Source organism: Carcharodon carcharias, chromosome 5 (genome assembly GCF_017639515.1).
Source record: "Carcharodon carcharias isolate sCarCar2 chromosome 5, sCarCar2.pri, whole genome shotgun sequence".
In the NCBI taxonomy this organism is placed as follows: Eukaryota; Metazoa; Chordata; class Chondrichthyes; order Lamniformes; family Lamnidae; genus Carcharodon; species Carcharodon carcharias.
This window is the reverse complement of record NC_054471.1, coordinates 46,829,598-46,856,351: the sequence shown is the minus strand read 5'-3', so window position 1 is coordinate 46,856,351 and position 26,754 is coordinate 46,829,598. Positions and strand designations below refer to the sequence as shown.

Here is a 26,754-nt window from a genome sequence, read left to right as displayed (position 1 = left end):
CTAGCAAAACTGGAGTCAATGGGAATCGGGGGAAAACTGTCCAGTGGTTGGAGTCATATCTAGCACAAAGGAACATGGTTGTGGTTGTTGGAGGTCAACCATCTCATTTCCAAGACACCACTGCAGGAGTTCCTCAGGTTAGTGAACTAGGCCCAACCATCTTCAGCTGCTTCATCAATGACCTTCCTTCCATCATAAGGTCAGAAGTGGGGATGTTTGCTGATGATTGCATAATGTTCAGCTTCTCCTCGGATACTGAAACCATCCATGTCCAAATGCAGAAAGACCTAGACAATATCCAGGCTTGAGCTGACAAGTGGCAAGTAACATTCATGCCACACAAGTGCCAGGCAATGAGCATCTCCAACAAGAGAGAATCTAACCATCGCCCCTTGACATTCAATGGCATTACTCCTCCATGTTGAACACCACTTGGAGGACGCACTGAGGGTTGCAAGGGTGCAGAATGTACTCTGGGCGGGGGACCTCAATGTCCATCACCAAGATTGGCTTGGTAGCATCAGTACTGACCGAGCTGGCCAAGTCCTTAAGGACATAGCTGCTAGACCCGGTCTGTAGCAGGTGGTGAGAGAATGAACAAGAGGGAAAAACATACTCGACCTCTTCCTCACCAACCGGCCTGATGCAGATGCATTTGTCCATGAGAGTATCGGTAAGATTGACCACCGCACAGTCATTGTGGAGACGAAGTCCTGCCTTCACATTGAGGATACCTTTCATCATGTAGTGTGGCACTACCACTGTGCTAAATGGGATTGATTTTGAACAGATCTAGCAACTCAAGACTGGGCATCCATGAGGCGCTGTGGGCCATCTGCAACAGCAGAATTGTACACAAACACAATCTGTAACCTCACGGCCCGGCCTATTCCCCACTCTACCATTACCATCAAGCCATGGATCAACCCTGGTTCAATGAAAAGTGCAGGTGGGCATGCCAGAGCAGCATCAGGCATATCTAAAAATGAGGTGTCAACCTGGTGAAGCTATAACACAGGACTACATGTGTACCAAACAGCATAAGCGGCAAGTGATAGACAGAGCTAAGCCATTCCACAACCAATGGATCAGATCTAAGCGTTGCAGTCCTGCCACATCCAGTCTTGAATGGTGATGGACAATTAAACAACTCACTGGAAGGGGAGGCTCCACAGATATACCCATTCTCAATCAGTGCAAAAGATAAGGCTGAAGCATTTATTACAGTCTTTAGCCAGAACTGACAAGTGGAAGACACGTCTTAGCCTCCCCAGCATCACAGATTTCAGTCTTCAGCCAATTTTATTCAGTCCACGTGATATCAAGAAATGGCTGAAGGCACTGGATACTGCAAAGCCTATGGGCCCTAACAATATTCCGGCAATAGTACTGAAGACTTGTGCTGCAGAACTAGCCGCGCCCCTAGCCAAGCTGTTCCAGTGCAGCTACAACACTGGCATCTACCCGGCTATGTGGAAAATTGTTCAAGTCTGTCCTGTACACAAAAACCAGAACAAATCCAACCTGGCCAATTACCACTTCATCAGTCGACTCTCGATCAACAGTAAAGTAATGGAAGGGGTCATCAACAGTGCTATCATGAGGCACTTGTTTATCAATGACCTGTCATTAACGCCCGTTTTGGGTTTCGCCTAGACCACTCGGCTCCTGACCTTATTACAGCTTTAGTTCAGACATGGACAAAAGAGCTTAATTCCTGAGCTGAGGTGAGAGTGACTGCCCTTGACACCAAGGCAGCATTTGATCAAGTGTGGCATCAAGGAGCCCTCGCAAAACTGGAGTCAATGGGAATCAGCGGGAAAACTCTCCACCAGTTGGAGTCATACCTAGCACAAAGAAAGATGGTTGTGGTCGTTGGAGGTCAGTCATCTCAACTGCAGGACATCACTGCAGGAGCTCCTCAGGTTAGAGTCCTAGGTCCAACCATCTTCAGCTTTTTTTAAATTAATTCATGGGATGTAGGCATCACCGGTTGGGCCAGCATTTATTGCCTATCCCTAATTGCCCTTGAGAACTGAATGGCTTGCTAAGCCATTTCAGAGGGCATTTAAGAGTCAACCACATTATTGTCTGAAGTCACATGTATGGCTGACCAGGTAAGATGGCAAATTTCCTTCCCTAAAGACACTAGTGAGCCAGATGGGTTTTTACGACTATCAACAATGGTTTCATGCTCATCATTAGACTTTTAATTTCAGATCTTTCATTGAATTCAAATGTCACCATCTGCCAATTCGAGCCCAGGTCCCCAGAGAATTACCCTGGGTATCTGGAGTACTAGTTCAGTGATAATACCACTATGCCACCGCCTCAACGGCCTTCCTTCCATCATAAGGTCAAAACTGGGGATGTTTACTGCACCATTCACGACTCCTCAGATACCAAAACATTCCATGCCCAAAAGCAGCAAGGCTTGGGCAATATCCAGGCTTGGGCTGACAAGTGGAAAGTAACATTCACGCCACACAAGTGCCAGGCAATGACCATCTCCAACAAGAGTGAATCTAGCCAACGCCCCTTGACGTTCAATGGCATTACCATCACTGAATCCCCCACTAGCAACATGCTGGGGGTTACTCATTGACCAGAAACTGAACTGGACTCGCCATATAAATACAATGGCTAAAAGAGCAGGTCAGAGGCGAGGATCCCTGCAATGTGTAACTCACCTCCTGACTCCCATCAACTACAGGGCACAGGTCAGGAGTGTGATGGAATGCTCCCTCCTTGCCTGGATGAGTGCAGCTCCCACAACACTGAAGAAGCTTGACACCGTCCAGGACAAAGCAGCCCACTTGATTTGCACCACATCTACAAAAATCCACTGCCTCCACCACCGACGCACATTGGCAGCAGTATGTACCATCTACAAGATGTACTGCAGGAATTCACCAAGGCTCCTTAAAAGCACATTCCAAACCCATGACCACTACCATATCGAAGGACAAGGGCAGCCGATAAATGGGAAAACCACCACCTGAAAGTTCCCCTCTAATCACTCACCGTCCTGAGTTGGAAATATATCGTCGTTCCTTCGCAGTCGCTGGGTTGAAATCCTGGAGCTCTCTTCCTAACAGCATTGTGGGTGTACCTACACCACAAGGACTGCAGCAGTTCAAACAGCAGCTCACCACCACCTTCTCAAGGGCAACTAGGGATGGACAATAAATGCTGGACCAGCCAGCGAAGCCCATACTCTGTGAATGAATGAAAACAAGGTAGACAAGGAAAAACTCTTCCCAATTGGTTATGGTACAAGGACTAGTGGATGAAGATTTAAGATTTTGGGCAAGAGGTGCCGGGGAATGTGAAGAGGAACCTTTTTACACAGCAAGTGATAATGACCTGGAACTCTCTGCCACGAGGGTGGTGGAAATGATCAGTGATTTCAAAAGGAAATTGCTTGGGCACTTAAAGGTAATAGACTTGCAGGACTGTGGGGATCAAGTGGGGGAGAGGACTTACTGCATGGTAGCTGACATGGACTCACGCCTCCTTCTGTGACATGAATGACTCATTGACTCTTTGTGTTACAGAAACAACTCATATGCAAGAGCAGAATGGGTGAAGGGGCACATTGAAGCAGTAATGTGTTAAATCTTAAGAGTGATGCAGTATGGATTTGCTCCCAAATTCCCACACACTGAGTTCACAATCTTTGCTTTGTTGTGTTTGGGACCTTTATATAGCTGTGACAGTTATTTTTCATGGTCTCTCAGATATTGAAAGTACATGATTGTAAGTGCTTTGCTATATTTATCTTACAGGTTATAAGGTATGTGTCCAAAAATGTTATGAATATTAATGTTGCGTAAAAGTATAAGAATTAGGATTTCATGTCTCTTTCAGACATTGTTCAATGTGGCACAGATAGATTTGTGTTGAAGTATAGTTCTAGAGACCTGAGACTCATTATGCTGTACCTAGGATATATCCTCCAAAGACTGAAGTACAAATGTTAATTTCAAGTATTAGCAGGATTCCTAAATTTGTTTCTATGAAATTGCTACTAAGTTATTAAAAGATGCAACTATAAACCATGTGATAAACTGTAAAGCAATTTACAAAGTAATATTTGAATGATTCTATTTTCACATTCTTTCAAATATGTAAGGACTTTCCAATATTTATTACACAAGTTGGAGAATACAAATGAACATTAAATAAGAAGTATGAAATTAAGATTTTGTGTTTTTTTTCTGACATTGGTGAACAGGAAACAGAAGTAAGATGTTGGGTTAAATAACTGTTTAATCATTTGAACTAATTTAATAAACTTACTAAAGAGTGTATTCTCTGCAGATTGCATGGTGGAGGTCTTCAGTTTTACAGATCCACTTGGTAACATCGATGCTTTTTTATATTGTATGGGAACCATCAAGTTCCTTTCTGGAAACATGATCCTACTCAAGGACCTGCTCAACAAAGGTTTAATTGAAACTTTAGTGCAATTAATGAAGGAGATTAATGATGCCAACAGAACAAGTGATACATATCTTTGCAGCTCAGGACACTTACTGGTCCAGGTCAGTAACATTGTGACAAATTAATTTGTTATGCATTCATGCTGTTATTTTTCACAGTCACTGCTGGTCATATTTAATATTTATAAAATAGAAAGGTGGGAGAATATCCCTCACAGTTTTTATCACATGGTGCACTCCCCATGCACTGCCTTTCTGTTGATGAATAAACCACTCAGCTATCAAAATCATCAGGATCTTTTTGTAACATCTATGAAGTCTTCTTCATCTTACATCTTACCTTCAATTTTTTTCCATTATCCTTTCCCCTTATTTAAACAGTAATGCATCTATAATATATTTATTTTCATTATTAGATTTATTTATTCACAATTGTGCCTGTGGCACTACATTCTTGTTTACCTTCACTTGTCAAACCTAATAATATACAATGCAAAAATGTTTGCACATTAGTATGTTAAAGGATTACTAAAAAAAAACTTAAATATTCAGATATCTGATGAGAAATGATCTGCAGCAGCAAGTAAGTTGGAATAGAAGCTACATAAACATGAGCTCATCCTAAGCCCTGCGGCTTGCATCCTAACTCACACCAAGTCCTATTCATCCATCACAGAAACATAGGGCAGGATTTTTCCTATGGCAAGTGGGCTGGGTGGGGGCGGGGGCAGAGCTGATTGCTGCCCGTGATCGGCTCCGCGCTGCCATTTTATGCGGGCGGGCCAATTAAGGCCCGCCCTGCGTAATACGCGGCCAATGGCGCTCAGCGCTACCTGTGCGAGCGGGGGGAGGAGGAAGAGTCAAGGCCAGTGCTCTTTCATGCATGTGTGCAAAGGAGCATAGCAATCTTCCTGAGGCAGAATGAATATTACAATAATGAAAGAAATGATTTTTAAAATTATTTAAACATGTCCCCTCATCTGACTGTGTCACATGAGTGGGGACATGTTTTTATATTTGTGGAAATTTATTTATTTATTTAATAAAAGCTTCAGGAAACCTCATCCTGCTCGTGGATGAGGTTCCCTGAAAAATGCGATGGTCGCTTGGGCTTTTTGCCTGCCTACCAACCTTAAGATTGGATGGGCAGCGTTCACAAGTGACTCAATTAATTTCTTAATAGAAACATAGAAAATAGGAGCAGGAGTAGGTCATTTAGCCCTTCGAGCCTGTTTGGCCATTCAGTATGATCATGGCTGATCCTCTATCTCAATGCCATACTCCCCACACCCCTTGACACCTTTAGAGTCAAGAAATCTATCTGTTTCCTTCTTAAATATATTCAGTGACTTGGCCTCCACTGCCTTCTGTAGTAGAGAATTCCACAGGTTCACCACCATCTGAGTGAAGAAGTTTCTCCTAATCTCAGTCCTAAATAGCCTACCCAGTATTTTGAGACTGTGACCCCTTGTTCTAGACCCTCCTGGCCAGAGGAAACATCATCCTTGCGTTCAGTCTGTCCAGCCGTGTCAGAATTTTATACCTTTCAATAATATTCCCTCTCAATCTTCAAACTCCAGTGAATATAGCCCTAACCCACCCAATCCCTCCTCATATGACAATGCTGCCATCCCAGGAAATCATCCCATCATAGAGTCATTATGGCAGAGAAGGAGGCTATTCATCCCTTTGAGACCATGCTGGTTCTCTTTAGAGCAATTCAGTCAGCCTCATTCTCCCATTCTATCCCTGTAGCCCTGCAAGTTTATTTCTCTCAAATGCCTATCCAATTTACTTTTGAAATCATTGATCACCTCTGCTTTTTTAAAATTCATTTACGGGATGTGGGCGTCACTGGCTAGGCCAGTGTTTATTGCCCATCCCTAATTGCCCTTGAGAAGGTGATGGTGAGCTTCCTTCTTGAACTGCTGCAGTCCATGTGATGTAGGTACGTCCACAGTGCTGTTAGGGATTGTTCCAGGGTCTTGACCCAACGACAGTGAAGGAAGGACGATATATTTCCAAGTCAGAATGATGAGTGGCTTGAAGGGGAACTTCCAGTTGGTGGTGTCCCCATGTATCTGCTGCCCTTGTTCTTCTAGATGGTAGCGGTCATGGGTTTGGAAGGTGCTGCCTAAGGAGCCTTGGTGAGTTTCTACAGTGAATCTTGTAGATGGTACACATTGCTTCCACCATCTTCGTAGGCAACTGAACTACATTAGTTCCTAATCAGGCAATGTCTCTATTTTTCTCTTTCCACCATTAAGATGCTCCTTAAAACCCACCCTTCCCTGTCTTACTATGTTACATGGGTCGGTGTCAAATATTGTTTGATAACAGTTGTTTGAAATGCCTTTGAACGTTTGATTATGTTAAAAACATTATTTAAATGCAAGTTGTTTCATTTTTGAGCTATAGCCATTGCAAGATTGGGATCTTTTACTTAATCTTGTTCCTCTAACATATAAATATTCAGAACAATTATAAACATTGCTAAAACAACAAAATACTAGAAATTTCTGAAAACAAGTTAAAAATACACAGCAGCGAACATTATGTTTGGCACTAATTTAACCAAGGAATCCAGGTGGCTTTATAAACAAAGTGAATATCATCTGGAAAATATTATCAAATTAATATATTGTACTCCATCCCACTGTATTGTAGTCTAATGTTTAATCTAGAACCCTGTATCCAAAAAGGCTGTGGATTAGCTGCTGAGGCAGTTGAAATTTTTAAGATTAAGGTTGATTGATAAACATACCACAAGAGATGGATTAAAGCCAGTCGAGAATGGAGTTGAGGTACAGATCAGCCATGATCTAATTTACTGGTGGAATACTCTTAATGGATTGATTGGGAGAACAGGCCCAACAAGCTAGACATACGACTGTTCTTATGTAATAGTTGTAACATAAATCTTTGTACGGCATCACTGAGTTTGTTACAAATTTTCCGTCCTTAATTACAATGCAGTAACTGCAGTGAGGTAATAATGAGATTACAGTTTATTTCAGAACCAAAATTTGAGCATAAGAGTCCATAGAGCTTGACTTTGGAATGGTGACAGTTACAGAACACAATTATTTGTTCATTGCTTCAGCCATTGTTCATTTGTAGCTATGAGAGAAGTAATTTATTTTTCTTTATTTTGCTTTCTGTTCATTTATTTCTCTCTCTGCTTTGAAGGTGCTCTGGCCAAGCTGGTCTCTGGAACAAGCTTTTGGGTTAGAGTAGAACAATCTGATATTGTTGTTGCTCCAGAGCTCCAGTCTGGAAGTACGGCGAAACTGAATAGATTCCCTTGCTTTCCCTGGCAGGATCACATTACAACTTTTAAGTCCTCCACCTAATAATGGGTCAATTATGGCCCAATAAAACTTCCTCATAAGAGAATAACCAGATATAGATGGTCATTCAGGAAGGAATTCTGTTCTTGTGAATGACATAGTAGTGGGACTATGGGTGACTAGGTCACCTAAAGTTTATGCAGACAATCATTAGCCTGATGCTGACTTGTAATTATCTTTCTTTCTCAAAATGAGTTTACACAAGATGATTTGTTGTCTGCATCACCATTTTATTTTGTGCTCTAGCCTTTGTTGTAGCTTTGTTAACTAAGTATTTTTTAATATGCACATTCTTGTGATGAGTGGCATTATTGGTTATTTGTTTTCTCTAGGTATGTCTGTTTTGTTTTATAACTTATGTATTTGTTCTGAACAGCATGCAGTTTTTTATTTTTCTGTTTAGATAACAATTCCGCTCAGTCCCAAGTTTGTTTAAAAAATCGGGGTGGAGTTTGAAACATGTTGCTGATTTGTTATTGCTTGTTTTATGTTACTGCCCAAAACCAATTTCACCCTCTTTTTCAAAAAAAACCCAGTTAAATCTTTTCTTCCAACTCCTTCCTGTGAAAAATTATCAAAAAAATCCATGAATATCACATGCCAATTTTTATATTTTTTTTCAAGTTGATGTCATTATTGATGAGTGTGGAGAGCAATTGGTACATATATTCATGATTTGCTGAGATGCTTAGAGATGATAAGTTTTGCCCAAAGCAACCAGTGGATGGTGCTCTAGCTGTGCATCTGCTAGTTTAAAAAATTAAAATGAGGCCTGTATACACACTGCTAGAATTCTGCTGACCACCTTTTCTGCATTTGTTTGTAACTAATACAGTGAACACAATAACTTCTAAACTACTGAGATAGTACCACCAATGTGAAGCAGCTTTTAATTGGTGGTGGTTGTAGGTGTTGATGTTTTTGCCTTCCCCATATCTGGGCATTGGCAGAGAAATTCTAATTGATCTTAATGTATTTCTTTGCAATGACCTTGGATCAACAGAAAGGTTTGCATGAGGGGATGCCGTGGACTAAGCAAGTCTTATTGTTGGAAACAACATGATGAGAGCCTCCAGTGTTACAGTTTTGGAAAAGAAAATTATAAGTTCACAGGGCTTTTATTGACCGATAAATGTCACCACAAATTTTGATTTACCTACGCGGTCCTCTTCTAAATAATATGTCTCTGGCATTGTAGGTCTCCAGACTTGCACAAATCATTTGTATAACCTGAGGTTAGGCTAGCATTTGATGTACTTTCTTGTGTGTATGAGATTGAAAATAATAGTATGCGTTGGGATTTTTACAGTTCCACACGCTATAAAATTGGTCTTATCAGCAACCTTGTAAATAGAGCTCAAGTCATTTGCTCACCATGCAAGCTTGATGCTGAAATTGGGTACATCAAAGGCATTTGCGGGATAATGGCTACCCTGATCAGATAATTTCGCACTTTTTATTATGCAAACTCATGAATGGGCATAGGGCCTCTACTTTCAGCCCTGAAAAGTGCTCTCAGATTACCCTGGAAGGGCAAGGTATCTCAGAAATTTGAGCAACAGGTGAAACTAGCTGTTTTGCACTGTTACTATGCAGTAGCAGCACAAGTGGTATTCACTGCCATCAAAAGTGGTATTCGCTGCCATCAAGCCAAAAGGACATTCTGCCTATCACACAAGTGAGTAATGTGGCATATGAATTTCAGTGCCAGTGTGATGCAAGGTATATAAGCTGTACGTCCCAAAGACTGGCAGATCGTATCAAACAGCCTGTCCCAGCCACTGTTCGCAACGAGCAGGGCACAGACCGTACCCAACCATTGTTCGCAACGAGCAGGGCACAGACCATACCCAACCAGTCCGTGCTTGCAAAACTCAAAACACAATGTTCAACATTAGGCGTGAATCCGCAATTGGACAACATTTGGTAATAATCCTTAATGTGCTAAGAATTACGCTGGTAACCAATTTAAGATTGTCAGTTGGGCTCGCAGTGTGGCGCATTTGCGTGTACTGGAAGCTACATATATTAATACACAGAGCCCTGTTCTTTGCAGATAGAAAGAACATGTGGACACATTACGCCTGTTTCAGCTAAACAAAATAAATGACAGCCATTCGCTGACTCATTCCTCAGGGCAGTGCCTTGACAAATCAGGGTCAAGCTGCTTGATTTAAATTTAAAATAATGCTTGGCAGTTAACTGTCAGTCACCATCACTGATGCATTCTCCATGGCAAAGCCACTTGCTAACCAATCAGCACTCTCCTCACATACAGTATAAATTGTTGTTTTCCCCTTATATTGGTATTCTTGTGGATTGTCCTGATGAGTGCAAGATGAAAATCTTAGACATGTCTCTTTTTTCAGCAATACTCAAGTTTTGTACTGCCAAATGAGTACAGTAAACCTTGATTACCCATGTTCCCATTATCCATGGTCTAAGCCAAATTAAAAAGTAGTCATTTAAATAAAAGCAAAATAATGCAGATGTTGCAAATCTGAAAGTAAAACAAAACATGCTGGAAACGCTTAACAGGACAGGCACCATCTGTGGAGAAAAAAAAAGTTAATGGGGATTGGATGTAGGTTAAATGGGCATGAATGCTGAGTGCATCAGGATTCCAAATCCAAATTGTCAACTTCTGGGTTTTACTGAGGAGGCAGATCTTGGATCCTGGAGGCAGGTTGGCATTTTAAATAAGTTACCCTTGGATATAATTCACTTTGTAGATTTAACTGTGCCCAGTAGGATTTGCCTGACCTCAGGAAATCTGGCAGCTATAGGCAAGGACAGCCTCGGGGAGAAGACAGTTGCATTCACAGCACTACTAGTGCTCCAGAGGGAGCAGGAGTGTATCCTCTTCCCACCACAGCTCCCCGTCCTGTAAAAGCCCAAAACTCCCAGGGTCGTGGATCAGACTCCCCTCTGCCAACCAGATTCCAGGATTGGACCACCCACCAGACCTCCCCAACCCTGCTACCAGCACACCAGCAAGTAAAAATTCCCCACAATGGTTCACATTGGTAGGCTTTCATCAAGAGTGATGTATCACTTTGGACTGACCTTGGCTCAACCGAAAGGAAACAATATAGGTATAAGGGGATGCCTTGGAATAAGCAAGTCCATTCTGATGAAAGGTTTTGACCTGACATGTTATATCTGCTTCTCTCTCTACACACTTTTGACTTGCAACATCAAACAGTAATTTAAGTTAGGTCTTTTATCTGCTGCACCAGATGGACTGCAGTGATTCAGGAATGCGGCTCACCACATTCTCAAGGGCAGTCAGGGATGGGCAACAAATGCTGGCCTTGCCAACAATGCTAACACCCTGTGAAAGAATAAAAAAAGACCTATGGCATATTGTTATATCTTTGATCTCTCAAGGGCCATTCTTAAAAATCTTTTTCTTTTTAATCAGCCTGTACATTGAAAATGTTCAAGGGAAGTGGAATTCTCCAGCTAGTCCTGGGCAATACCATATGTCATTCAAATCCTTTTTGATACACTTCCTAGAAGCTAGTAAATTAGCTGAGGCCAGTATGTCTGTATGATATGTGAGGAGTATGTCGGCCTTTCTTTCAGCAACGGAACGTTATGTAGCACGAGGGACATTTTGTTTTAAAAAGACAATCGGATTGTTGGCAATTGGTTTCTCCTGAGGCTGAGATATATCTGATGATTCTAGTCACTTTTTTTTGTCAATTGTCACCAGTCTGACCAAAAAATATTAAGATAAAGCTTGCCCGGCATTTGAGTCTGGATATTTTCTTTATAAGCAGTCAAAACTCAACTATGCAATTAGATTTGTGTCTGTTTGCCATCTTGCAACTCACATATTTAATGTTCTTGTTTGTAGAAGATAAGAAGCACCTAGTGTTATCAGTGTTCCTTCTGTTTTACTCAAGTTAATCCTGTAACCTGATAGTGAGCCAACAGCCACCAGGAGTAATTTTACTATAATTACCGGCAAATTATCTGCATACATAGGGCTAAAAATCTACTCCAATTTTTGGGCGCGGGTGCTATGTTTCATGATCTGACCATGCGAATTCATTTTGAGGTGGGTAAGATGCAAAATTCATCTACCCATCTCATCTGAATTTTGACGAGCTGGTGCGCATCCAATGTAATATTTCCTTCTCAATGGTACTGGTGAGCTCTGCTCACAGAAAGAGCCCTGGCAGTGTCTTTACAGTCAAGCTCATATAGGCAGTCTGCTCTTTCTTAAAGGCAGACTGCTTCTTAAAGGTAATTACGCAAAAACATTGCTGCAGTGGAAATTTGTGCAAACTGAACGCCAGGGCAGACAAAGAAAGTCAGACTGAGGAGACCCTCAAGGGCCATCCTCAGGAGAAAATGGGAGCAGGTGGCCAGGAAGGTCAACTTCGGAGAATGGGCTCGAGAACTTGGCAGCAGTGCTTTGAGAAGTCTAATGACATCATGTGGGTGTGCAACCTAAGTGAACGAATCTTCATAAGATAATCCTGCCAACCACACCACCAACTTCTCATGCTGCTTAATGCAGAGCAGCCTCATCACTCTTCCAGCAGCACTCCCTGACACTCAGGACCCATGCGTAACACCCAGATACTCCACCTCACCCTCACACCTATCACTGCTGCCAGCCTCACACCAACTCTCACTGCTTCCACATAATCCCCCCTGCTATTTAGGTATGGTAGGCACAGCACACAAACACAGTGCTATACAACTACTGACATTCTGTTCTTTCTTTCTTGAAGGATACGGTGGCACTGTAGAAGGGATTAGTGCAGAGCTGGTGGCATACATGGATGCTTGCAACTCCTGAATCTATAGAAGAGATGATTCTTGGCATCATGGCGCTGACTGCCACAAAGCACTCCAACAGCTCTGTTGGGCAGGGAGTTCCAGGACTTTGACAGAGTGACAGTGAAGGAATGGTGATAGATTTTCAAGCCAGAATGGGGTGTGTCTTGGAGGGGAACTTGCAATTGGTGATGTTCCCATGTGCTTGCTGCCTTTGTCCTTCTTGGTCGCAGGTTTGGAAGTTGCTGTCGAGGAAACTTTGCCAACTTGCTGCAGTGCATAACGTAGATCTGCTGAATGGATTGTAAACCTTGATACCAAGCTATAATCGCTTTCCCAGCCATACGAATAAAAAAAATCTTGTAGATGGTACACACTACAGCCACAGTGCCCCAATGGTGCAGGGAGTGAATTTTTCAGGTTGTGAGTGGGGTGCCCAACAAATGGGCTGTTTTGTCCTGGATGATCTGGAGCTTCTTGGATGATGTTGCAGCTTCATTCATCCAGACAAGTGGAGGGTATTCCATTACACTGTTGACTTGTGCCATGTAGAGGGTGGACATGTTTGGGGAATTGTAACTTAGATCACCAGCCACAGAATACCCAGCATCTGACCTGCTTTTGTAGTTAGAGTATTTATATGGCTGGTGCAGTTGAGGTTATGGTCAATGGTGACCCCCAGGATGTTGATTTAGCATTTGTAATGTTGTTGTGAATGGTGATTAAATTTTCTCTTGTTGAAGATGGTCATTGCCTGGCACTTGTGTTTTTTTTATTAACTCATGGGATGTGGGCTTCGCTGCCTAGGCCAGCATTTATTGCCCTTCGCTAATTGCCCTTGAGTAGGTGGTGGTGAGCTGCTTTCTTAAACCGCTGCAGTCTTTGTGGTGCTGTTACGGAGGGAGTTCCAGGATTTTGACCCAGTGACAGTGAAGGAATGGCAATATATTTCCAAGTCAGGTTGGTGAGTGTCTTGGAGGGGAACTTCCAGGTGATGGTGTTCCCATGTGACTGTTCTCCTTGTCCTTCCACATGGTAGCAGTTGTGGGTTTGGAAGGTGCTAGCTAAGGAGCTTTAGTGAGTTCCCGCAGTGCATCTTGTAAATGGTACACACTGCTGCCACTGTGCGATGGTGGTGGAAGGAGTGAATGTTTGTGAATGGGGTGCCAATGAAGTGGGCTGCTTTGTCTGGGATGGTTTCAACCTTCTTGAGTGTTATGGGACCTGGACTCATCCAGGCAAATGGAGAGTATTCCATCACATTCCTTGTTTGTGCCTTGTAGATGGTGGACAGGCTTCAGGGAGTCAGGAGATGAGTTACTTCCCACAGGATTTCTAGCCTGTGACCTGTTCTTGCAGCCACAGTATTTATATGGCAAGTCCAGTTCAGTTTCTGGTCAATGGCAACCTTCAGAATATTGATAGTGGGGGATTCAGTGATGGTAGTGCAATTGAATGTCAAGGGTGATGGTTAGAATCTCTCTTCTTGGAGATGGGCTTTGCCTGGCACATATGTGGCGTGAATGTTACCACTTGTCACCTAGATATTGTCCAGGTCTTGCTGCATTTGGACTTGGACTGCTTCAGTATCTGAGGAGTTGCGAATGGTGCTGAACATTGTGCATTCGTCAGTGAACATGCCCACTTCTGACCTCAGGACGAAGCAGCTGAAGATGATTGGAACTAGGACACTATCCTGAGGAACTCCTGCAGTGATGTCCTGGAACTGAGATGATTTTTAAAAAAATATTCATTCACAGGATATGGTCTTCACTGGCTGGGCCAGCACTTATTGCCCATTCCTACTATTGTCGCTGGACAAGTAATCCAGAGACCCAGGGTAATGCTCTGGGAACCCGAGTTCGAATCCCGCTACGGCAGATGGTGGAATTTGAATTCAGTAAAATTCTGGAATTAAAAGTCTAACGATGACCATGGAACCATTGTCGATTGTTGTAAATACCCATCTGGTTCACTAATGTCCTTTAGGGAAGGAAATCTGTCTTCCTTACCTGGCCTGGCCTGGCCGACACATGACTCCAGACCCTCAGCAACGTGGTTGACTCTTAGATGCCCTCTGAAATGGCCTAGCAAGCTACTCAGTTGTAACAAACCACTACAAAGTCACAAATAAGGAATGGAACCAGATGGACCATCCGACATTAACCTAGGCACCAGAAACTACAATGGCAATCTCAGCCCTATCGATCTAGCAAAGCCCTCCTTAATAACATCTGGGGGCTAGTGCAAAAATTGGGAGAACCGTCTCACAGACAAGTCAAGTAACAGCCTGACATAGTCATCCTCACGCAATCGTACGTTACAGATAATGTCCCAAAATCCAACTCACCCTTCCTGGGTATGTCCTGTCCCACCGGCAGGACAGACTCAGCAGATGTGGCAGCACAGTGGTATACAGTTGGGAGGGAGTTGCCCTGGGAATCCTCAACATTGACTCCGGACCCCATAAAGTCTCATGGCATCAGGTCAAACACGGGCAAGGAAACCTCCTGCTGATTACCATGTACTGCCCTCCCTCAGCTGATGAATCAATACTCCTCCATGTTGAACACCACTTGGGGGAAGCACTGAGGGTGGCAAGGGTGCAGAATATACTCTGGGTGTGGGACTTCAACGTCCATCACCAAGAGTGGCTCAGTAGCACCACTACTGACCGAGCTTGCCGAGTTCTAAATGACATAGCTGCTAGACAGGGTCTGCGGCAGGTTGTGAGGGAACCAACAAGAGGGAAAAACATACTTGACTTTATCCTCACTAACTTGCCTGCCACAGATGCATCTGTCCATGACAGCACCGGTAGGAGTGACCACTGCACAGTCATTGTGGAGACAATGTCCCGCCTTCACATTGAGGATATCGTCCATCATGATAAATGGGATAGATTTCAAACAACTCAAGACTTGACTTCCATGAGGTGCTGTGGGTCATCCAAAACAGCAGAATTGTACTCAAACACAATCTGTACTCATGCCCCAGCATATCCCCGACTCTACCATTACCATCAAGCCAGGGGATCAACCCTGGTTCAATGAAGAGTGCAGGAGGGCATGCCAGCAGCAGCACCATACATACCTAAAAATGAGGTGTCAACCTGATGAAGCTATAACACAGGATTACTTGCATGCCAAAAAGCATAAGCAGCAAGTGATAGAGCTAAGCGATCCTGCAACCAACGGATCAGATCTAAGCTCTGCAGTCCTGCCACATCCAGTCGTGAATGGTGGTGGACAGTTAAACAACTCACTGGAGGAGGAAGCTCCACAAATATCCCCATCCTCAATGATGGGAGAGCCCAGCACATCAGTGCAAAGGATAAGACTGAAGCATTTGCGACAATCTTGAGCCAGAAGTGCCGAGTGGATGATCCATTTCAGCCTCCTCCAAGGTCCCCAGCATCATAAAAACAAAAAAACTGCGGATGCTGGAAATCCAAAACAAAAAAACAAAAACAGAATTACCTGGAAAAACTCAGCAGGTCTGGCATCTCTGTGTTTAATTGACTGCCACTGCTCTTCAAGAAATGCCTACCTCCTTGAAGAAGTTATGTTCTTTTCTGTGACAAGATTTCCGTTCTTCTCTTTTGCCCTGCTCACCTTCCTTGCTTTCCATTTCCCTCCTGGTGTTTGACAAGGTGTTTACTAAAACCTGCTTTCACAACCATATCTCCTTTCTCAGTGACTGTCTCCATCTCACACTTACCCCACGTGGATTTCAACTGAAATTCCACCCCTCATGTTTCAAACCCACCCAGGATTACAGGTATCTCCGGGACATAAAACGTTTCTCGGACTGCTGTTCCCGTCACATTCTGAAATCCACACTCAGTGCCATGCGCCGTCATATGAACACACTCGACCTCTCCCTCCAGCAGCACCGCCGTACCCTTTTTCAAAGCTGCGCGTGCCCCCAGTTTCATTTTATCCTTCGGCTCATCCGACGCCTCAACAAGAAACTTTTTCTCTTTCTCTCAAGTGCTAAGGAACGCAAGCTCCAACAACTTATCGACACCAACACCCATCTAGGACCCTCCACCCCTGCCTGTCCCTCCGTCCCCACCCCATCTGCCTATCCCAACCCCAGCCATGTATTCACTATACCCCCTGACCTTCCCCTCTCCGATGCTGAACGTTCAGTGCTCAGCAAAGGACTTAGTTTCATACTCTTACGCCCTCACCTCAATGAATTTCGGGCTCGGCATGATGCTGAACTCTTCTTCCACCGTCTTCGTCTCCGGGCTCATTTCTTTGGGCAGGAGTCCTCTCCCAGTTCAACGGATCCTTTTACCCATCTCCAATATTCTCCCTCCACCTGGACCCCTCCCTCTGGATTCTTACCTTCTCTTGATCTTTTCATTGAGAACTGTCGGCGCGACATTAGTCGTCTCAATTTCTCTGCTCCTCTCACCCAATCTAACCCGTCTCTCTCTGAACTTACTGCACTCCATTCTCTCAGGTCCAACCCTGACATTGTCATCAAACCCGCTGACAAGGGTGGTGTTGTCTGGCGCACTGACCTCTACTTCGCGGAGGCTGAGCGTCAACTCGCAGACACTTCCTCCTACCTCTCCCTGGACCATGACCCCACCACTGAACATCAAGCCATTGTTTCCAGGACTGTCACTGACCTCATCTCTTCTGGGGATCTCCCTCCCACAGCTTCCAACCTGACAGTCGCCCAACCTCGGACAGCCCGCTTCTATCTCCTACCCAAAATCCACAAACAGAACTGCCCCGGTAGACCGATCGTCTCAGCTTGCTCCTGCCCCACAGAACTCATTTCTCGTTATGTTGACTCCCTTCTCTCTCCCCTTGTCCAGTCCCTTCCCACCTACACCCGTGATTCCTACGACACATGAACAATTTCCAGTTCCCTGGCCCCAACCGCTTCCTCTTCACCATGGACGTCCAATCCCTCTACACCTCCATCCCCCACCAGGATGGTCTGGGGGGCTTTAGCTTCTTCCTTGAACAGAGGCCCGAACAATCCCCATCCACCACTACTCTCCTCCGTCTGGCTGAACTTGTTCTCACGCTGAACAATTTCTCCTTCAACTCCTCTCACTTCCTCCAAATAAAAGGTGTGGCTATGGGTACCCGCATGGGCCCCAGCTATGCCTGTCTCTTTATGGGGTATGTGGAACATTCCTTGTTCCAGTCCTACTCCGGCCCCCTTCCACAACTCTTTCTCCGGTACATCGATGATTACTTCGGTGCCGCTTCATGCTCTCGTCGGGACTTGGAAAAATTTATTAATTTTGCTTCCAATCTCCACCCCTCCATTATTTTCACGTGGTCCATCTCTGACACTTCCCTTCCCTTCCTTGACCTCTCTGTCTCAATCTCTGGTGATAGACTGTCCACCAATATCCATTACAAACCCACCGACTCCCACAGCTATCTCGACTACAGCTCCTCACAACCCGCTTCCTGTAAGGACACCATCCCATTCTCTCAGTTCCTTCGCCTCCGTCGCATCTGTTCTGATGATGCTACCTTCAAAAACAGTTCCTCTGACATGTCCTCCTTCTTCCTTAACCGAGGTTTTCCACCCACGGTCGTTGACAGGGCCCTCAACCATGTCCGGCCCATCTCCCGCGCATCCGCCCTCACGCCTTCTCCTCCCACCCAGAAACATGATAGGGTCCCCCTTGTTCTCACTTATCACCCCACCAGCCTCCGCATTCAAAGGATCATCCTCCGCCATTTCCGCCAACTCCAGCATGATGCCACCACCAAACACATCTTCCCTTCACCCCCCCCTATCGGCATTCTATAGGGATCGCTCCCTCCGGGACACCCTGGTCCACTCCTCCATCACCCCCTACTCCTCAACCCCCTCCTATGGCACCACCCCATGCCCACGCAAAAGATGCAACACCTGCCCCTTTACGTCCTCTCTCCTCACCGTCCAAGGACCCAAACACTCCTTTCAAGTGAAGCAGCATTTCACTTGCATTGCCCCCAACTTAGTCTACTGCATTCGTTGCTCCCAATGTGGTCTCCTCTACATTGGAGAGACCAAACGTAAACTGGGCGACCGCTTTGCAGAACACCTGCGGTCTGTCCGCAAGAATGACCCAAACCTCCCTGTCGCTTGCCACTTTAACACTCCACCCTGCTCTCTTGCCCACATGTCTGTCCTTGGCTTGCTGCATTGTTCCAGTGAAGCCCAACGCAAACTGGAGGAACAACACCTCATCTTCCGACTAGGGACTTTACAGCCTTCCAGACTGAATATTGAATTCAACAACTTTAGGTCGTGAGCTCCCTCCCCCATTCCCACCTCCTTTCTGTTTCCCCCTTCCTTTTTTTTCCAATAAATTATATAGATTTTCCTTTTCCCACCTATTTCCATTATTTTTAAAAAAAATTTTTAAAATCTTTTATGCTCTTCCCACCCCCACTAGATCTGTACCTTGAGTGCCCTGCCATCCATTCTTAATTAGCACATTCGTTTAGATAATATCACCAACTTTAACTTTAACACCTATGTGTTCTTTTGTTCTATTGTTGTTGACAACTTCTGATGATCTGCTTGTATCGCTGCTTGTTTGTCCCTACAACCACACCCCCCACTCCACTTCTCTCTCTCTCTCTCTCTCCACCCCCCACACACACACCTTAAACCAGCTTATATTTCAACTCTTTTTTGAAAATTATAGACAAAATGCTTGGACTCGAACTCAAGTTCTGTCGAAGGGTCATGAGGACTCGAATCATCAACCCTTTTCTTCTCCGCCGATGCTGCCAGACCTGCTGAGTTTTTCCAGGTAATTCTGTTTTTGTTTTCGTCCCCAGCATCATAGATCCCAGTCTTTCGCCAATTCGATTCACTCCGCGTGATATCAAAAAACAGCTGAAGGTACTGGATACTGCAAAGGCTATGGGCCCTGATGGTATTCCAGCAATAGTACTGAAGACTCATGCTCTAGAACATGCCACTATTCCAGTATAGCTACAACACTGGCATCTACCTGGCTATTTGGAAAATTCCCCAGGTATGTCCTGTACCCAAAAAGCAGGACAAATACAACCCAGCCAGTTACCACCCCATCAGTCTTCTCTCCATCAGTAAAGTAATGGAAGGAGCCATCAACAGTGCTATCAAGTGGCACTTAGCAATTACCTGCTCACTGATACTCGGTTTGGGTTCCTCCAGGACCACTCAGCTCCTGACCTCATCATAGCCTTGGTTCAAACAAGGACAAAAGAGCTGAACTCCCAAGGTGAGGTGTGCGTGACTGCGCTTGACATCAAGGCCATATTTGTCAGAATGTGGCATCAAGGAGCCCTAGCAAAACTGGAGTCAATGGAAATCAGGGGGAAAACTCTCCACTGGTTGCAGTCATACCTAGCATAAAGGAAGATGGTTGTGGCTTTGGAGGTCAGTCATCTCAGCTCCAGGGCATCACCGTAGGAGTTCCTCAGGTTAGTGTCCTCATCCCAACCATCTTCAGCTGCTTCATCAATGCCCTTCCTTCCATGATAAGGTCAGAAGTGGGGATGTTCACTTATGATTGCTCGATGTTCAGCATCATTCATAACTCCCCAGATACTGAAGCAGTCCATGTCCAAACGCAACAAGACCTGGACAGTATCCAAGCTTGGGCTGACAAGTGGCAAGTAACATTCTTGCCACACAGGTGTCAGGCAATGACCATCTCCAACAAGACAAAATCCAACCATCGCCCCTTGATGTTCAATGGCATTACCATCATTGAATTCCCCACTATCCACAACCTGGGGGTTACCATTGACCAGACACTGAACTCTACTAGCCATATAAATACTGTGGCTACAAGAGCAGGTCAGAGGCTAGGTGCGACGGGTAACCCACCTCCTGTCTCCACAAAGCCTGCCCACCATCTACAAGGCACAAGTCAGGAGTGTGATGGAATACACCCCACTTGCCTGGATGAGTGCAGCTCCCACAACACTCAAGAAGCTTGACACCATCCAGAACAAAGCAGCCCACTTGATTGGCACTACATCCACAAACATTCACTCCCTTCACCACTGATGCACAGTAGCAGCAGTGTGTACCATCGACAAGATGCACTGCAGGAATTTACCAAGGCTCCTTCGACAGCACCTTCCAAACTGACGACCACTATCATCTAGAAGGACAAGGGCAGGAGATAGATGGGAACACCACCATCAGGAAGTTCCCCTCCAAGTCACTCACCATCCTGACTTGGAAATATATCGCTGTTTCTTCACTGTCGCTGGGTCGAAATCCTGGAACTCCCTTCCTAACAGCACTGTGGGTGTATGTACACCACAGGGACTGCAGCGGTTCAAGAAGGCAGCTCACCACCACCTTCTCAAGGGCAACTAGGGATGGCAATAAATGCTGGCCGAGTCAGCAAAGTCCACATCCCATGAATGAATAAAAAAAAAGTTGCCCTTGACCTCCAACAGCCACAACCATCTTCCTTTGTGCTAGGAATGACTCCAACCAGCAGAGAGTTTTCCCCCTGATTCCCAATGCCTCCAGTTTTGCTAGGGCTCCTTGATGCCATATTCGGTCAAATGCTACCTTGATATCAAGGGTAGTCATTCCCACCTCACCTCAGGAGTTCAGCTCTTTTGTTCATGTTTAAACCAAGGCTGTAATGAAGTTAGGGGTGCAGTGACCCTGGTGGAACCCAAACTGTGTGTCAGTGAGCAGGTTATTGCTAAGCAAGTACCACTTGACAGCACTGATGATGACCCCTTACATCAATTTACTGATGATTGAGAGTAGACTGATGGGGCAGTAATTGGTTGGATTTGTCCTGCTTTTTGTGTACAGGACATACCAGGGCAATTCTCCAATTTGCCAGGTAGTGCCAGTGATGTGCCTATATTGAAACAGCTTGGTGAGGGGTATGGTAAGTTCTGGAGCGCAAGTCTTCAGTACTATTGCTGGAATATTGTCAGGGCCTATAGCCTTTGCAGTATCCAGCGCCTTCAGCCTTTTCTTGATATCACATTGAGTGAATCAAGAAATGGCACCACACAAAAAAAATTGTTACTCGTCATTCATCAGCCTAAATCCCTATGTTGTCCAGGTCTTGCTGTACGTGTGCACGTGGGCAGGTACTGTTTCATTATCTGAGGAGTTGCAAATGTGCAGAATATTGTGCAATCACTACTGAAAATCCCACTTCTGACCTTGTGTTGGAGGGAGGTCATTGATGAAGCAGCTTAGTATGGTTGGGCATAGGATATTACCCTGAGGAATTTCTGAAATGATGTTTTGGGGCTGAGATAATTGGCCCCCAACAACCACATCTATCTTCCTTTGTGCTAGGAATGACTCCAACCAATGCAATGTTTTTCCCCGATGTTCTTTGGCTTTGACTTTACAAGGGCTCCTTGATGCCATACTTGGTTAAATGCTGCTCTGACGTCAAGGATGGGCACTCTAACCTCACCATTGGAATTCTGCTCTTTATTCGTTCTTGGAACAAAGCTGTAATGAGGTCTGGAGCTGAGTGGTCCAGACAGAACCTGGTGAGCATCAATGAGCGGGTTATTGGTGAGTTAGTGATGCTTAATAATGATGTCTTCTATCACTTTACCAAAGACTAAGAGCAGCTTGTTGGGGCAGTAATTGGCCAGATTAGATTTGGCCTGTTTCTTGTGGACCAAACATAACTGGGAAATTTTTCACTTTATCAGGTGGATGTCAGAATTGTAACTGTACTGGAACAGCTTGGCAAGAGGAGCCGCTAGTTCTGGAGCATAGATCTTCAGCGATACAGCTGGATGTTGTCGGGGCCCATACCCCTTTCCTGTAACCAGTGCTCTTCTCTGGTATCATGTGGAGAGAATTGAATTGTCTGAAGACTTTGTTTGTGATGATGGGGGCTTCAAGAGGAGGCTGAGATGGATCATGCGCTCGACATTTCTGGCTGAAAATGGTTGCAAAGGTTTCAGCCTTGACTTTTGCACTGATGTGCTGTTCTCTACCATCGGATTGGGGATATTCATGGAGCCTCCTTCTCCCGTTAGTAGTTTTTATATACACCATTCATGACTGGATGTGAAAGGACTGCAGAATTTTGATCTGATCTGTCAGTTGTGAAATCGTTTACCTCTGCCTATTGCATGTTGCTTCCACTGTTTCACATACATGTTGTCCTGTTTTTGGAGTTTCATCAGGTTGGCACCTCATTTTTAGGTGGCCCTGTTGCTGTTCCTCAGATACAGCCAGACTGGATAAGGATGGCAGATTTCCTTCCCTAAAGGACAGTAGTGAATCAGGTGCATTTTTATGATAATCCAGTAGTTTCATTGCCACTATTACTGATATTAGCTTATCATATTCCAGATTTATTTAATTGACTGAATTTAAATTTTCCAGCTGCTGTGGTGGAATTTAAACTCATGTCTCTGGGTCATTAGTCCAGACTTGTGGATTATTAGTCCAGTACCATAAACACTATGCTACAGTACCTACTAATTAATGTACCACTTTGAGATTTTTAACGTTTTGTTTTTGGAAAGTGGGAAAATCTGGCAAGGCCAGATTTATTGCCAATCGCTAGTTAACTTGAATGAGGTAGTGGGCTACCTTATGTAGTGCTTATTTATAACTTGCTCAGCCAATTTAGGAAGGCTCAAAAGGTCAAATTGAATAGTATGGGACTAATAGTATAGCAGTAGGTTGGCTCTGGTTGGACACATCCCTGGAGGTTCATTATATGACTTCCAGCCTTCAACTGCCCTACCTAGTTGATCAGCCATATTTTCTTATCTCCATTTTTTAGCTAATAAAAAAAATTATTCAATGAAAATAGTACACCATTTGATTTTTCATCTGGATTTCTCAAATCAGTATCCAGGAAATTAATCTTTAAATTCTATTAACTCCAGGACAATCCTGGATGCCAAAGTCCATGTGGTTTCCTTTCATTGAAAAGCATGGGTGAACCAGCACATCACAATCAACACTTTTTCTCAATACCAGTCCACAAATTACCAGAATTATCAAGTTCAATCTCATAACTTGCCTTGGTGGAAATTGAACTCATAACCCTTGGGTTGTTAGTCCAGTGCTATAACCACCTTAGACCTGTATCCATAACAATGAGAAAACTCTTTTAATTAAGGTTTGATTTTTCGTTCTATACCACCTTAAATAAAGTGGTTGTAAATGTACTTGTACAATTATTCAACCACTCCCTCAAAAGTAATTTTTTAATGCATTCATGGGATGTGGGCATCGCTGGCCAGGCCAGCATTTAGTGCACATCCCTAAGTGCCCTTGAGAAGGTGGTAGTGGTGAGCTGCCTTCTTGAACTGCTGCAATCCCTGTGGTGTATGTACACGCACAGTGCTGTTAGGGAGGGAGTTCCAGGATTTTGACCCAGCGACAATGAAGGAACGGCAATACATTTCCAAGTCAGGATGGTGAGTGGCTTGGATGGGAACTTCCAGGTGTCCTATCTGCTGCCCTCATCCTTCTAGATGGTAAAGGTCATGGGTTTGGAAGGTGCTGCCTAAGAGGCCTTAGTGAGTTTCTGCAGTACATCTTGTAGATGGTACACACTGCTGCTACTATTCGATGGTGGTGGAAGGGGATGAATGTTTGGGGAAGGGGTGCCAGTTAAGCGAGCTGCTTTGACCTGATGGTGTCAAGCTTCTTGAGTTTTGTTGGAGTTACACTCATCTAGGCAAATGGGAAGTATTCCATCACATTCCTGACTTGTGCCTGATAGATGGTGGACAAGCTTTAGGGAGTCAGGAGATGAGTTACTTGCCGCAGAATTCCTAGCCTTCGACCTGCTCTTGTTGCCACAGTATTTATATGGTTAGTCCAATTCAGTTTCTGGTCAATAGTAACCCCCAAGGATGTTGCTAGTCGTGGATTCGGCAATGGTAATGCCACTGAATGTCAAAGGATGATGGTTAGATTCTCCCTCGTTGGAGATGGTTATTGCCTGGCACTTGTGTGGCGTGAATGTTACTTGCCGCTTGTCAGCCCAAGCCTGGATATTGTTCAGGTCTTGCTGCATTCAGGCATGGACTGCTTCAGTATCTGAGGAGTTGCAAATGGCGTATAACATTATGCAATCACCAGCGAACATCCCTACTTCAGACTTTATGATGGAAGAAGAGTCATTGATGAAGCAGCTGAAGATGGTTGGGCCTAGGACACTACCCTGAGGAACAGTGTGGTCCTGGAACTGAGATGATTGACCGCCAACAACCACAACCATCTAGGTATGACTCCAACCAGTGGAGAGTTTTCCCCCGATTCCCATTGACTCCGGTTTTGCTAGGGCTCCTTGATACCACACTTGGTCAAATGCTGCCTTAATGTCAAGGGCAGTCACTCTCACTGCAGCTCTGGAGCTCAGCTCTTTTGTCCATGCTTGAACCAAGGCTGTAATGAGGTCAGAAGTTGAGTGACACTGGCTGAACCCAAGCTGAATAACAGTGAGCAGGTTATTGCTAAGTAAGTGCTGCTTGATAGCACTGTTGATGGTCCCCTCCATGACTTTATTGATGATTAATAGTAGACTGATGGAGTGGTAATTGGCCAGGGTTGGATTTGTCCTGCATTTGTGTATAGGACATACATGGGCAATTTTGCACATTGCTGGCTAGATGCCAGTGTTTTGGCTTGACTAGGGGCACAGCAAGTTCTGGGGCCCAAGTCTTCAGTACTATTGGAGGAATAATGTCAGGTCCATAGCCTTTTCAGTATCCAGTGCCTTCAGCCATTTCTTGATATCAAGTGGATTGAATTGAATTGGCTGAAGACTTCCTTCTGTAATGCTGGGGACCTCTGGAAGAGGCTGAGATGGATTATCCATTTAGCACTTCTGGCTGAAGATTGTTGCGAATGCTTCGGCCTTATCTTTGCACTGATGCGCTGAGCTCCTCTGTCATTGAGTTTGGGGGTATATGCGGAGCCTCCTCCTCCAGTGAGTTGTTTAATTGTCCACCATCATGCATGACTGGATGTGTCAGGATTGCAGAGCTTAGATCTGATCTGTTGGTTGTGGAATCACGTCACTCTGTCCATAACTTGCTGCCAATGCTCTTTGGCATGCAAGTCGCCCTGTGTTGTAGCTTCGCCAGGTTGATACTTTACTTTTGGGTATGCCTGGTGCTGCTCCTGGCATGCCCTCCTGCACTCTTCATTGAACCAGAGTTGATCCCCTGGTTTGTTGGTAATGGTATGGTGGGGGATATGCTGGGCCATGAGGTTACAGATTGTGGTTGAGTGCAACTCTGCTGCTGCTGATGACCCACAGTGCCTAATGGATGTCCAGTCTTGAGTTGCTAGATCTGTTGAAAATTTATCCCATTTAGCACATTGTTAATGCCAGACATGATGGAGGGTATCCCCAGTGCAAAGACAGGACTTTGTCTCCACAAGGACTGTGTGGTGGTCACTCTTACCAAAACTGTCATGGACCGATGCATCTGCAGCAGGCAGGTTGGTGAGAATGTGGTCAAGTATGTTCTTCCCTCCTGTTGATTCCCTCACCACCTGCCGCAGACCTAGTCTAGCAGCTATGTCCTTTAGGACTTGGCCAGCTCGGTCAGTAGTGGTGCTACCAAGGCACTCTTGGTGATGGACATTGAAGTTCTCCATCCAGAGTACATAAAGTTGAAGATTGGACCAGAGCCTCAGCATAGATTTAGAAAAGAATAACTGCTCTTAATTGTATTTTCTAAATATGCAATATCAACAAAATAGCTATCACACCATAGAAAAACAGTTTTCAAAATTGTCAGTTCATAAAAATGAGTGCTATATTATACATTTTAAAAATGAGAATTTGTTAGAAATTTTTCTCTTACTGATTATTGAAAGTGGTTGAAAGATGGTTAGGGCAAGTGATTTGTTGTGGTATCATGTGACAAAGACTATGAACAGCATACTTTGCTGTTCAAGTACCACAATTTACATGAAAAGTCTGGGAGACAGTGAGTGCATCTGCGCAATAATGATTCATGGATAGTCTTAAATCATTTAAATTCTTCTTCAGGGTTGAAGTATGCACTGAATTTTCCTTTAAAGCTAAAGTGAAGAAAGAGGAAGTAAGACTTCCGAAATTTAAGCAACATGTTTAAATTATTGAGTGTCAAGCTGAAAAAGTTAAAATATTTTTATTGCTTGTTACACACCAGCCTTTTGGC

The 26,754-nt window shown here is 44.4% G+C and overlaps 1 protein-coding gene across 8 annotated transcripts in view; it reads left to right on the top strand.

The window, feature by feature from the left end:
* armc2 (armadillo repeat containing 2) overlaps nucleotides 1-26,754 on the top strand; it is a 204,365-nt gene that overhangs the window by 103,858 nt on the left and 73,753 nt on the right. For all 8 annotated transcript variants that reach the window (XM_041188576.1, XM_041188579.1, XM_041188577.1 and 5 more), the window contains one exon: nucleotides 4,324-4,547. In XM_041188576.1, the coding sequence (XP_041044510.1) occupies nucleotides 4,324-4,547 (224 nt within the window). The remainder of the gene's footprint in view (nucleotides 1-4,323; nucleotides 4,548-26,754) is intronic.